Source organism: Mytilus galloprovincialis, chromosome 5 (assembly GCF_965363235.1).
Source record: "Mytilus galloprovincialis chromosome 5, xbMytGall1.hap1.1, whole genome shotgun sequence".
Classification (NCBI taxonomy): domain Eukaryota; kingdom Metazoa; phylum Mollusca; class Bivalvia; order Mytilida; family Mytilidae; genus Mytilus; species Mytilus galloprovincialis.
This window is the reverse complement of record NC_134842.1, coordinates 74,711,976-74,727,214: the sequence shown is the minus strand read 5'-3', so window position 1 is coordinate 74,727,214 and position 15,239 is coordinate 74,711,976. Positions and strand designations below refer to the sequence as shown.

The 15,239-nt window shown below is 34.1% G+C and overlaps 2 protein-coding genes across 2 annotated transcripts in view; one reads left to right on the top strand and one right to left on the bottom strand.

Annotated features, from left to right (window-relative positions):
- Positions 1–256: 256 nt before the first annotated feature.
- LOC143076394 (GTPase IMAP family member 9-like) lies at positions 257–4,290 on the top strand. The gene is made up of 4 exons (XM_076252134.1): positions 257–312; positions 1,098–1,863; positions 2,721–2,854; positions 3,805–4,290. Exons 1-4 carry the CDS (start codon positions 294–296, stop codon positions 3,969–3,971), a joined length of 1,086 nt encoding a protein of 361 aa, XP_076108249.1. The 5' UTR covers positions 257–293; the 3' UTR covers positions 3,972–4,290.
- Positions 4,291–9,619: 5,329 nt separating this feature from the next.
- LOC143076393 (Na(+)/citrate cotransporter-like) overlaps positions 9,620–15,239 on the bottom strand; it is a 34,844-nt gene continuing 29,224 nt past the window's right edge. The window contains exons 10-14 of the mRNA XM_076252133.1: positions 15,080–15,171; positions 13,814–13,926; positions 12,531–12,692; positions 11,400–11,537; positions 9,620–9,842 (exon numbers count right to left, since the gene is read on the bottom strand). Of these exons, the coding sequence (XP_076108248.1) occupies positions 9,648–9,842; positions 11,400–11,537; positions 12,531–12,692; positions 13,814–13,926; positions 15,080–15,171 (700 nt within the window). The 3' untranslated portion in view covers positions 9,620–9,647. The remainder of the gene's footprint in view (positions 9,843–11,399; positions 11,538–12,530; positions 12,693–13,813; positions 13,927–15,079; positions 15,172–15,239) is intronic.

Here is a 15,239-nt window from a genome sequence, read left to right as displayed (position 1 = left end):
CAATAATTATAATAAACAATCTACTATATGCATAGTTTTTTCTTTTTGGATTTTAGATGTGTAATTTTGGTAAACAAATATTCCAAGTTGCTTAATTCATACAGTTTTAATATTATTAAATATATATAAAGTTTTAACGGCATCTCAGTTACTGAAAAAAAATATTTATTTTTCACATGCTACATAACAATTCTAACTATAATCATAATTTTCAATCGACTATATGCACAGTTTTTTCTTTTATATTTTAGATGTTTTATATTGGTAAACAAGTATTCCTAGCTGTTTTTTTCATGATGTATTTTTCAGAAGGTATGTAGCTGTTATTCAAATTCTTTGATTACAAAGTTCAAGTACAGTATTTGTCGAACAATCTAATTTTTATTTGTACGAGCTTTCGCAACAGAACGATAAACGACGTTAGTCGATATTTCTCCTTTTTCTTAATAACGAGTACAAATGTTTTTTCATTTTTGGGACACTTTACAAATGATTTGTTTTATCCTGCAATTTACCCTACATGTACACTTAAAAACACGAACTGCGAAGCAGCCACCAATATGAACTGTATACTTTTGTTAAAAGAAACACCTCGTTAGCTCAAGGCAGTAGCAGGGTAACAGAATGCTTTTTATATAATAACAAGAATAGCAAAAATGTGTTTGCATAGTTACTTGTTATATGTACAAACGATGGCTGATTGCATGATTAATACAATTACATTGATGTTGAAAAGTGAGAACGGAAATGATAAATACAAGATAAAACAAGAGATCTTTTTATGTAACGAAAAGAACAAGAGATTTTCCATTTACATGAACGACATAATGCTTACGACTGCCAATATCATGAGAACTAAATTTACTTTATTGCAAGGTGTATACGCTATACGGAATAAATGGTTACATTTCAACACTTGAGTTGTTAATTTATAATAATCCTACAACTTAATTAAACACAGCATTTCAAGAAAATAAATATCTAACATTCCAAGAAAAAATTTAAGACTCTAGCCTTAACTCTATCTGTCCGTGTGATTTGAATAATATTTTTTTTATATATGTATTTGTGCGATACTGACAATAAAATAATTCCAGATGTAGCCATGGAAAATGAATTTCGCATTTTATTGATTGGAAAAACAGGAGCAGGAAAAAGTACCACCGGAAACAGTCTTTTAGGAAGAGAAGAATTCACTGCGGATATATCTGACGAATCCGTTACCAAATATACCAAGACTGCAAGGGGAACTTGCAATGGTCGCCATATTGTTGTTTTTGACACGCCAGGTTTCTTTGATACGGAAGACGATAATGCAGTTATACTACAGGAAATATCTAAAGCATTGACATATCCCGGCATGCATTCCATAATATTTATTCTTCAAATAGGACGAATGACTGCCGAAGAACAAAACACGATAGAAATATTTATGGACTACTTCGGAGATGAAGTCAGCGATTTTGTAAGTGTTGTCTTTACAAATAAGGATAGACTCCAAAATTCAAATACAAATATAAAAGATTTTGTCGAAAACAAAGTAAAAAAAGACTCTCCTTTGGGTGCACTTCTACAGAAAATAGACAACCGTTACATTTCACTCGGACTAAAAAACACTGAACAAGACGTTCACATAATAATCGAAAATGTATATAATACTGTTAGAAATAATGGAGGGAGGTTATATACACATGAAATGTACACCGATGCTGGAAACAGACAACACGAAAGACAACAGATGAACCAGAAAAGAAATGAGGAAGAGAGAAGCAAAGAAAAGCAAGAAATAATTGCTAAGGAATATAGAATCCAAAAACAAAAACTAAAAGATATGAAGACGAACCAACAGATTGAGGCACTCGGGTATGTATATTATGTAGTATGCATCACGTAGGCACCGACCATTCATCTGTTGTGAGGAGGGGGGAGCATGTCTTTTTTAATATTGAATAAATCTAAATTGTAAGTTTGAATATACATATTGTTTTTGTGTCATAATCGAAGAAACAACAATATATGTTTTCAATTAGGGGAAAAACATATGATGAAAAATATAATTTGTAAGTCTGATCTATGGCAATAGTACAAGAAAATAATTATCTTCAAATCAGATAATACATCATTTAGTTTCAAGCACTTTGGTTCGATCTAATGGTATGTTTTGAAAACATAAAACAAACATGTAAACTAGGGTTTACAGTATTCCTCCATGCTCTGTTTCTATGATGGGTTTATTTTATTCGTGTTCAAATATTTAATACGAACATAAAAAAGAGTAATGAGCAGGCAGTTATAGCATTTTGCTAATTAGGATTGTCATCCTATATCGACACGTTATTGTGACTCTGATCTGACCAGCCTTTGCCCTTACGACTTATCTTAATGTGAAGCTTTCAACAACATACATGTGTATTAACGAAATTGGTTTGACCCGATTGGGAATCAAACCAACGACCAACTAAACGATCCAGGCAAGTAAGATAACCACCTGCTACAGCAGTTCTATGAAAACAATCAAGTATTAAACAACAAAAAAAAACAACAAAAAAAAACCCAACAAAACAAAACAAAAGATCGAATTCTAAAGAATATTCAATACAGAAATTTTCTTATCATGCAAGTGGCAAAATTCAAAACTCAAATACATCAAACAAATGGAAAATAACTAGGTATATTCAAGAATCAATAATTAATTTTGAGAACATTTCTTTTTGAGGAAGACAAGAACGTGAGAAATTGAATGATAGACGCAAACAGTTGAAGGTAAAACGACAAGAAGAATTAGATCGATTCAATGAAGAGAAAAGGAAATTAAATGAAAAGTTAGACGAGAAAATTTTGGCCCTATTTGAAGGTAAATAATGAATTTCTATACTTGTTCAAGGAATTAAGGCTAAAGCTGTTTCCGAAACTGTTTATTGTTAAAACGTTTTTTGTATGTAAGTGTATCTTCTAAATCGTCGAAGATTAACTTGATATTAAGGTCTGATCTGAACGTGCTCGGAATACATTTGATATAATGCAGACAGGGTGACATGAACATGTTTCCGGTTATATTATCCACTTTTTATGGTGAATATGATTAGAGTGTTAAAGTACTATCTAACAAAAAGTAAAATCACAAAAATACTGAACTCCGAGAAAAATTCAAAATGGAAAGTCCCTAATCAAATGCAAAATCTAAAGCTCTAACACATTAAACATGTTAAACAAATGGATAACAGCTATCATATAAAAGGCATAAATATACAAACCACATAAGCAAAAACAAAAGACAAGAATACAAAAATCTACCATTGCACAATAACACAATGACGGGATGATTAGGAAACGAGACACGTGTCATCGATATCATCAAAATAACTAAATGGTAAAAGTAATAATTTATAAAGACAATTTAAAGAATACAAAAAGGCGTAATTAAGATTATACCTATAATACATACTTCATGACCATCGTGTATTATTTGTGAAGTCAAAACGGAATATTTATCAGCAAGGTCTAAACATCTTTCGATAAACTTTTTATAAGAAAAATGACGAGACGTTCTTTGATATGACCCTGGTTCGTCAACTGAATGAATTGCACTATTTTTGAAATGTAATGTTGATGTTAAAGTTTAACTTTATACCAATACAATTTTGTAAACGTTATTGTAAAAACCGACTGTTTATGTAAGTTTTTGTTTCTAAATAGAACACTATCTCTATGTATAAATATTTCATTCAATACATAAGAGACTAGTTTTGATAAACAAAATAACATATTGATTCGAATCATCACAATATATTTTATTTTTGATAGGATACCAGATGGGATGCTTATTTGGAAGTAAATGTGACAGAGCTGATGCAACTATTGGTGATCGCGGTAGAATATGGAACTATGACATACACAATGATGTAGTATTTGTTTGTTGTCGGAGTGGTAAAATAATGTCTGTCGATGGAAGAAGGTGTATATGTAACTGAGAGGAGGGAACAAACTGGACATACACATTAATTGCGAACTTGTTATTGGTGCATCTTAAGGTCATGATCATTATCAGTGTGTTAATTTCTGTCTGTTGAAGGCCATACCTTGACCTATATTGGTTTACTATTACAATGTGTGACTTTGGATAGTTGTCTCGTTGGCAATCATACCATATTTTCTTATATCTATATATGTCTTTCAAATGACCAGTACGGCAGTAGTTGAGGAATTTGTATACAGCGTACAAACGCGTTATTGCTTTCCTGTAGTGTGATCAAGGTAAATAATGTGAAATAAAGGAATGCATCTCCCTCATTGATAACTTTGGTTCATTGTGTGCAATAGATATATTATAACTCCCTGTTTGACTATTATGGTATTTATATTTTTTGGCGAATATGATTCTGTAAGATCAATCTCAAAGCAATCATCACAACGTCACGGCGGAGTTTTACCTTTAAAAGGCCACCATCACTAAGTCTGGACGAATTTTCACCTTGACAAAGCCACCATCACTAAGTCACGACGATTTTTCACCTTTACAAAGCCACCATCACTAAGTCAAGACGAATTTTCACCTTGGCAAAGCCACCATCACTAAGTCACGACGAATTTTCACCTTGACAAAACAATCATCACTAAGTCAAGGCGGGTTTTTAACTTGACAAAGCCATTATCAATAAGTCACGTCAGGTTTTCACCTTGACAGAGCCATCAACACAAAGTCACGTCGGGTTTTCACCTTGACAAAGTCATCAACACAATGTCACGTCAGGTTTTCACCTAGACACAGCCATCATTACAAAGTCACGCCTGGTACACAATTCAATGCCTGATTTGCAGTTAATGTTAGATAGCGAAACAGATATGTGACATACATACATGCAGATTAATAGCTGATAACGCGGTAGGGGTTTAACTCATTGCTCAACGCACCACAACGCACCACAACTATTCAATCACAATGATATGTCTTTTAATGGGTATAATGAGGTATATTACACACAAAATGAAGCAACTTAACATTCGTCTTTTAGTAGATAATTCCCATTCTGCAATGTTGTGGTGTGTGCTAACAACATGTTATCAAGGAAGGGTGGAGCATGTGATTTTTCTTTTCTTTTTTATTTTACACTTTTATCACTGATACTGTAATGACATTCAATACAAATTAAAGTGTTTTGATTTATTAATATTTGTTCGATTGAAGACTGAAAGAATTGGTGTAGATGCACGACTTTTGTGGTGACTGTAAATTAATCATTTCGATTAAGTTCCGACGTATATGCATGACTTAAATGTTTTTATTAGATATGAAAAAATATATTAAGCAGCAATCACTAAAACATAAGAATGCAAAAGATAAAATAGCCATTCTGCTTTAACTCATTTGTTTGGAATCAACCTGGTTATTCCAAAAATCTTCTCATTTCATAAAATTGGCCATACATTTGTCTTATTAATCGACCACACGGCCAATTTGATACTTATTTTTGTGAAGAAATTCACAGCACTAAAATATTGGTTGATGGTTCACAACTTGATGTTGATAATCCTGTACTTTGTGTTTATGAAAGTCTGACCATATAGTATCATATTGTAAATAAATCAGCTGAAGGACGCCTCGGGGTGCGGGAATTTCTCGCTGCATTGCAGACCTGTTGGTGACCTTTTGCTGTTGTCTGTTCTATGATCGGGTTGTTGTCTCTTTGACACATTCCCCATTTCCATTCCAAATTTTATTTTATAACTTTTATTTAGGTTTAGTTTATGGTAATCAGTCTATTGTAGAAAAATCCAATAAAGAGTATGCTTTTAATAAAAGTCAAATTTATTGATACGTACAACATGTAAAAAGTATAAAGTTATATGAAAACAATTGGTTTTATTTTCCATGGCGTTGTAAGGTTGTTTTTGACTTACAAGTTTAAATATTTTGATTTTTTAAACCCAACACCCTGCCCCCTTCGCAATCGACGCTTATGATTTATCAGAAAGTTGCTGCATGGAGTCTGAAATGTGGAAAGAAATAACCGCTTTTTCTGCACAACTCGATTTTAACACTGAATATGATTGCGTACTGATACATCTCGCACAGTAAGATAGACACATGAGGGTTATTGGCGGATGCTAGAATTTTTCCATGGCGTTGTAAGGTTGTTTTTGACTTACAAGTTTAAATATTTTGATTTTTTAAACCCAACACCCTGCCCCCTTCGCAATCGACGCTTATGATTTATCAGAAAGTTGCTGCATGGAGTCTGAAATGTGGAAAGAAATAACCGCTTTTTCTGCACAACTCGATTTTAACACTGAATATGATTGCGTACTGATACATCTCGCACAGTAAGATAGACACATGAGGGTTATTGGCGGATGCTAGAATTTTTACCGTATTTTTACCCCTAGCTAATCCTTTTTGTCATGAGAAAATATTAGTGTTTTTGCTATTGAAAAATTGTAGTTTCTTCATTTATTGTTAAAGAATTGAGGCTAGTAAAATCATGTGTACTTTCTACGAAGAATCTACGATGCTATGCTCCAATTCTGTAGATATAGTATATATTACAACAAAGTAGAACGTAATTATACGTAACGACGTAATTGCGAGTAGGAAAATGTAGGTCAATGGTGCGTTATATATCGGATGAAAGTGAGAACTACGATTTCCATGGCACCGTAAACTGATCAAAATTCAAACCTGAAGGTTCAAATCCGAAGACTCCTAAAAAAAGTATATAATCAAGTGCAGGCGAGGAGAAATTGCTTTTGTACATAGCATGTCTGCAGTGAAGCGAAAACGAGAAATCATATGACGAAGATATTCAATCTAGCTTTGAGTGCACGTGTTGTATATAATTTCCAATATTAAGTATTTTTACTGTTCAGCCAAATTCGAAGTATACCAGTGCTAATGTTTGAAGCTTGATGATGATTTTTTTGTGGATTTTATGGTTCAGCTATCCTTAAAAAAATTGCGGACTATCTTTCCTATGTATGCGGGGCTCATTCTGCTTGTCTTTCGGAATTCATTTTGCCCCGACTTCTGTGTCAATGCTGGTTGGGAGTGTCTGACAGTTAGGCTAGTACGTCAGCTTTCTATACCTCTTTAAAAGTTTTTTTAAAGAACGACGCATGCGGTGGTGTGCGTAGTAGTAGCCAAGGTCGTTGATGTCAAATCCCACATCAAAATCAATTCTACTCTCTTGTCTCTTTATTTAGCCGATGTGTTTTAATAAAGACGATGACATGCCGTTTGGGGTTTGTATGGGCTGGTGACTATATCCGTATCGATGATTCACCTTTGTATTTAGTTGGCGTGTATTGTTTACACATACTGCATACTTGGCTTCCTTCTGGCTGTTGAAGTATACTCTAGCCTCTATCTTTTGGTTTTGGGCAGTATCAGAAACGATAGAATTGAGAATGGAAATGGATGATTTGTTAAATAGACAACAACCCGACCAAAGAGCAGATACAGCCGAAGGCCATCAATGGGTCTTCAATGCAGCAATAGATTCCCGCACCAGGAGGCGTGCTTCAGCTGGCCCCGAAAAAAAATGGATACTAGTTCAGTAATAATGGACGTCATACTAGACTCCAAAATATTTGAAAGAATCTAAAATTAAAAATCATACAACATGTACAATACCACCACAGGCCAGAGGCTCCTGACTTGGGCTGCACAAACATGCGCTGTTTGTTGTTCATCCATTGGACAAAACGCTTAGTATTGTTTCTTCTGGTAGATGGTGTCTTTTTCTTGCTTTTTAGGGCCTGCTAAAGTTTTCTGGATGACATGTCCGGTTCCTTGCTCCAGGTGAGCTGAACGGAAACATGGTTAGAACTGTCTGAGAATTTCCATTCCGGCTCCTTTCAATCTAATTTCATGGTTGAGAGTCAGGCTTTTAATTTATTATGAAGTTCCATAACGACTGTCCACGTAGTGACCGATTCAAAATTCAATTCACAAATGTGTGGAGCCCTTCAAAGATAAGTTTTATAAGGGTCTTGGCCGATTGTCAAATTACAAAAATAACAAATTAACTTGTAATCAATTTTAGCAAAGTGTTTGCACCTTTGATGTATGTCCCATGAATAGATTACCTTGGAAAAAACGTTTGGAATTGTGGATCCTCAAGGCTCTTTAAATCTGTACTTTATTTGGCCTTTTTCAATGTTTCAATTTTGATTAGAGCGTCAATAATGAGTCTTTTATAGAAGAGGGACGAAAGATACCAGAGGGATCGATACAGTCGAACTCATAAATCGAAAATAAACTGACAATGTCATGGCTAAAAATGAAAAAGACAAACAGACAAATATAAACTAGTACACATGACAAAACATAGAAAACTAAAGAATAAGCACCAAGAACCCCATCAAGAACTAGGGGTGATCTCAGGTGACTTGAACATTGTCGATAACACTTCTCTTCGAAATGTGTTATCCAATGCCCCGACATATTTGAGGCTAAACCCATAAATAGGAAACACAACTTGAAAATACTGATGGCTTCAGTATAGGATGAAGCTAAACAAAAGGCTAAACGTGAGAATGAAAATGTAGATACTCTTTCCGAATTGACTAAGGCTGTGATGTAGTTAATACTAATCAGAATATAAAGCTGAATGGGTTAATCAATATTAATGCTACATAAAACCTGTTCTATTTGCAAGAAAATGTGTGTTGTTATTCTTGCAGATGAAACCCTAAAACAACATCGTTTTTGTGTATAAATCACATCACACAAACTGCTTGATAAATGAATTAGCCATTAAAAATTCACCCGGAAACTCAACATATACCCCATGACACTTACATACTGAGGAGGAAGTATTTGATAATTATATACCTGTTCTATGTTTCTTTAATCTACTGTTACATTGCTGGGTCTTCAAAGTGTTACACGAAACCTTTTTCTTAATTATTAACAACAATTTAATCAGCAATCATAGTCGGACTTCAACATTATAGTGAAACTGCCAATTGTAGAAGTGGCGTGATCAGATGCGGATGATAAAAAAACATAGATCTTAAGAGTATTTACAATCTAAGACTCTTGCAATAGTATGAAAACATTTGACTTTATTTACTTTATTAACCATTCCAAACTAAGTACAAATTGAAAGAGTAAGATATGCTTTGTTTCATAAAAAAAGATGTCATACTTCGAAGTTTTGTGTCGTAGAGAGGGGAAAATCACATTGATTCTAACAAAAAATTCTCTGAAACTGACATTAAAAATTAAAACACCAAGGAAACTTAAAACAAGATAAATAATGTCTTGATTGGCAACATATTTGTTATGTTCGGAGGACGTGTTTTCAACAGCAATCGGCATTCCCATGTGAACTAACTTTGTTTCGCTTCTTGTCGACTTGTTCCTCTTTTTTTTTTTTAAATATGCTTATATTACTTCATGCAAGAATTTTCATCGAAAAAAGATTTTTGAAATACTAAGACTTTTTTACCTTAGGAATAGATTACCTTAGCTGTATTTGGAAAAACGTTTAGGAATTTATGGTCCTCAATGCTGGTCGTACTTTATTTGGTCTTTTAATATTTTTTGATTCGAGCGTCACTGGTGAGACGTTTGTAGAGGACACGCACGTCTAGCGTAAATATAAATGTTTAATCCTGGTATATATGATGAGTTTATTTAATAAATATTATGTCATGGTAAGATTTGAGCACAAACAATCACCATTCCCTAGTAAAGTAATGTTCTGTGCAATATCAGATATATTGTTTGACTTAAATATATCTGGAAATGTGTGAAAGTTAAAAGCGCTAGCTCCCCATGTTTCTGTTCCTAAAATGAGTACCAGTATTCCAATAATGTTCATCATAAAACCAACCATCACCTGAAATAAAACAATGAAACAAATAGCAAGAAATGTTCATCATAAAACCAACCATCACCTGATATAAAACAATGAAAAATAGCAAGCAAATAAAAACTTGGTCACTTAAAGAGACCAGTTTATAAACTCAGTATCCTTATTTTTATATTGCCTTTACTGAAGGAATGACTGTAAAATTTGTTCTGTCTATGAAAACATAACATTAAAGATGTGGTGCACACTGTTTTAAAGTGTGCATCACATTTTCCCCACCATTATAGAACTTTGTCTGAGATATTGCTGGTACTAACCTATAGTATAAGTTCCATAAAAATATGGCAAAAATTGTACCTGTGATCGCGCTAACAAGACCGGACGGACGGACAAGCAGACAAACGGACGCACAGTATGTTCATGTCTCCTATAACGTATTACGCGGGGGACAAAAAACATTGAAGATTTACAAAGGCCGGAGGCTCCTCAAACTGGACAAGCGTAAACATGCGGCGGGGTCAGACATGTTTTGTTAGATCTCAATTTCCCTCCCCTATACCACTAGCCAATAAAGAAGAAACAAGAATGTGTCCAAAGTACACGGAAGCCCGACTTGCACTATCAGTTTCAATGTTCAACAGACGTTGACATGAGAAACAAATATAATTTGGCATTAAAATTTGAAAGATCATACCATAGGGAACATGTGTACTAAGTGTCAAGTTGATTGGACTTCAACTTTATCAAAAACTACCTTTATCGAAAACTACCTTGACCAAAAACTTTAACCTGAAACTGGCACTTCCATTTGCTATGTTCAGTGGACTCTGAAATTGGGGTCAAAATTCTAATTTGGCTTTTCAATTAGAAAGATCATATCATTAGGAACATGTGTACTAAGTTTAAAGTTGAGTGAACTGCAGCTTCATCAAAAACTACCTTGACCAAAAACTTTAACCTGAAGCGGGACAGACGAACGAACGAACAAATGGACGGAAGAACAAACGCACAGACCAGAAAACATAATGTCTCTCTACTATCGTAGGTGGGACATAACAAACGCACAACTCAGATTAAAAGTAGTCCGAGTCCGATAGGTCACAGAAGATCTAATCAATGATCATGATACATCAATAAACAAAGGACTACTGGCATTTACTGACATGCCGGATCCAGAATTTAATTAAATCATCATTTGAAAATCAATCATGAAAGTGTACGCTGATACTAACACACGGATTTAAATAACTGTATAAAATACCTTCATATTGAAACTGGTAGGTTTATAGATTATAGTTGATCATCTCAACGAGATTGATTTTCTCGCTTGAGCCGGTACGGAAAAGCAATCGAGTTGAGATGACCAATGATAATCTGTTTATCGCTATTTTACCTATGACGACGTCAATTTCATGTCAATATCATTAGCAACGCCATGTTCCTCTTTAATTTCTAGCGATAATTTTCCATCTCATGCGAGTAGCATGATATGAAAAATTATCACAAAGAAAGATCACAGGAAAAATGCACAAACTAGCGATTATTTATAATATCAAAAGAGTAAATTTAATTCCCTGTACTTACCATGTCTATAACTCTTAGATGCCCGTATGAAAACACAACTGCATTCGGTGGAGTTGCTACTGGTAACATGAATGAAAACGAGGTTGCAATGGCTGTCGGAAACATGATATACAACGGATTTAGTTGTAACTGTAGAGCCTACAAATGTTCAAAATAAAATCTTATGAAAAAATAAACATAAACATCTAGTCTTATATGGCCATCCATGCAGATGGTCGGATTTAACAAATTTAAAAGAACAAAAAAATACGCAAAAATACCAATATACAAATATCCTTTTTTCCTATGCTTATGATAATATTATGATATTTTGCGAAAAGATTTAAGCAAACATTTCTAACCAATCTAAAACACCGATTTATTAAAGTTTTGCCTCCAGATTTATCAATGGAAAACACGGACAACACAATTATTCTGGATATTTCATAAGTTCCCCGCACACTCTTAGTATAATAAAGATCCGGGTAATACCAATAGACTACTTTAAACTCATAATTCAAAGGGAATCTAAAATCGACATGGTTAAAAAAATAAAAAAGAAAACAATATTCATTAAAAAATTAAAAAAAAAAACAGCACGTTGAATACTTTCTTGCGTCCTAAGCGCTTGTCTGCATTTCCCTTCATCAGAAATGCTCAAAGCCAAACAATTGAAATCCGAGGATGTATAAGTACTGAAACCGTTGAAGAGCTATACGTCAAAAATACCTAATTTCATCTTAAGCCAACTTTGCCTGAGGGAGTTAAAACCTTCGTTATTTTAATAATTTCAAATTTAAAAAAAGACAATTTTAGTAAAGTTCGTTAAATCATGTCAGTACCGAAACACTGACTACTGAGCTGATGATACCCTCGGGGACTTAAAGTTCCCATTGTCATCATTCGCCTTTTTATTAAAATTTTGAGATACAAAAAGTTTTTACAGGTCAAAACTTGGGTATCAGTAAAATTTACAACGGGGACAACATACTTTTAAAATTTACTGTTGATCTGGTGTCGTATAAACAAATAGCATTTATATTATTAAGTTATTTTGCTTTCCTGGTAGTAAGCTAAGTAGGCGAATACAGAGTCATTATCCTAATTAAATTATTTGTATCGTTCATGACTTAAAACGTTTGGATTACTTACTATTTGAGCCATAATTGGCATCATTAGAGTACATATTGCAGTATTACTGGTGACCTCTGTTGCTGCAGCAACAACAACGCACAACACTAGATTCATAAGCCAAGGTTCAAGGTCGCTAAAAACAGCCAACTCATTACCTAACCATTTAGATAATCCAGACTCCTGAAATTTAAAACTTTCTTTTCACAGTATTTAATTCGACTAAGATATAAAAAAAAAATTTTATTGTGTTTTAACCCCACTATATAATCTTTTTTTTTTTGGGGGGGGGGGGACTATTTCGGGGTGGCTAGTTTTTATATGTGGAGGAAGCCAGAGTGCCCGGAGAAAACCTACAAACACTGACAATCCTAGTCAATTAAAATTAGAATCGGGACTGCACCCGCACAAGCTGTGTTCGAACTCACAACCTCAGTGCTGACTGCTAGTGATAACAGTAGTATAACTATAATGTGTACTTAAGACAACATGGCCACCGAGGCCCCTACTTAGAAATAACAAGAATGTGTCCTCAGTACACGAATGCCATCTCGCACTATCATTTTCCATGTTCAGTGGACCGTGAAATTGGGATAAAAACTCTAATTTGGCATTAAAATTAGAAAGATCATATCATAGGGGACATGTGTACTAAGTTTGAAGTCGATTGGACTTACACTTCATCAAAAACTACCTTGACCAAAAACTTTAACCTGAAGCGGGACAGACGGACGGACGGACGGACGAACGAACGGACGGACGCACAGACCAGAAAACATAATGCCCCTCTACTATCGTAGGTGGGGCATAAAAAGAAGATGTGGTTGGATTGCCTGTGAGACAACTCTCCGCAAGAGACCAAAAGATATTACGAAGATAAGCATGCATGACTGTGTACATTTAAACTGATGTTTAAATTTAGATGCTCATATTAAGTTATATGATTTAATTCTATTTATAACATGAAAGCAATTGACAAAATTTCATCAACCTAACGACTTTTCTATTTCGTAGTGTGTACATGAACTTAAATGCTATCTTTTAGCTGCACCAGTTGAAAGCTCTACCGCTCAAATAACTAGTATTAGACATTCCATCAGAAGTGACATAGAACATGAGGAAATAGATTAAACTCACTCTCACAACTGTTTAAATATATACCTCTAAATAATTCTCTCCTTTACCGGGAAATCTCAAGCACCATTGTTTTATATATATATTTCGATTGCATTAAAGTATTGCTTTTTAACAAAATAAAAAGTAGTATTTGTAATTATTTGATTTGACTATTTAAATCAACATACTTCACTTATATGGGCTAGTGCAAATCCTCCACCAAGCAGTATCATAACACCCCAAGGTAAATTCTTCTCTGCAACTTTCCAGGGTACTAACGGAGGTATGGGCTCATTTGTTCCTGTTATTAGAACATTAATCATCATACAAGTCATCAAAACATTTAACACTTAAAATAGAGATGACGTGAGGTCTTTTACAGGAGACCTTTTAAATCGTCTTGTACACTTTTTATTTCTGTGATACTATTATATACTGAAAAATTAACCAAGTACAATTTGTATCATCTTAAAACTTACCGTTTTATATTTTGGAATATACGTGTAAATATTAAATTAAAATGACAACTAGTATAAGGATATTTTCTGTACATATTTAGCAGTACGAATACGTTTGACCACAATATACATTTAACTGTGAAACATAAAAGCATCGTGTTTAAACAATAGCAATATTAAAGTTAAATATGAGGACTGCAAAGTTTCTTTCGATCGACAGTAAACCCTTTGGGATTGCGGGATGTACAAATACACAAGCACGTCCGGTCAATGTTGGGACGTTATATTCGATGCCTAGTGTAGAGAAAGTATCCCGATATGTGCGAGTTAAGAACCCTTGTTACTAATCTTTGATGGGTCCTATAGGTGGCATGTTACAAAGCTAATTTTCTGTCCAAATACAATTTATCTTAATTTTTTCAATAAAAGTCTAGTACATTTCCCCGACCTTCATCACCTTCATCACCGTAGGCTTCTATTTCAGGACCTTCCTACTATACTTATTATATAAAAAAGAAGATGCTGTATGATTGCCAATGAGACTCCCAATAAGAGACCAAAATGACACAGAAATTAACAACTATAGGTAACCGTACGGTCTTTAACAATGAGCAAAGCCCATACCGCATAGTTAGCTATAAAAGTCCCCGAAATGACAATGTAAAGAAATTCAAACGAGAAAACTAACGGCCTTATTTATACGAAAAATGAACGAAAACAAATATGTAGTACACAAACAAACGACACCCACTGAATTACATGCTCCTGACTTGGGACAGGCACATTCTTAAATAATGTGGCGTGGTTAAACATGTAAGCGGTATCCACACCCTCCACCTAACCTGGGACGGTGGTATAACAGTACAACATAAGAACGCACTATTAAAATCAGTTGATAAATTGTTAATTTGTTCCCGTCATGAACATGCGTGACACATGTATGAAATATTTGCAACTGGACGTTAAGCAATTAAAATGCAATCAATAAATGCATACCTTTATTTAAACAAAGTACATCTGGTACTCTTGATGGAAATATAAATAAACTACACGATATCAATATAGATGGTGTCGAATCTGTAACTGTCCTACAAATAGAAAATACATCACATTTGAATGATTAACAATGTAAAAAGTACTAAAAACACTAAACTAC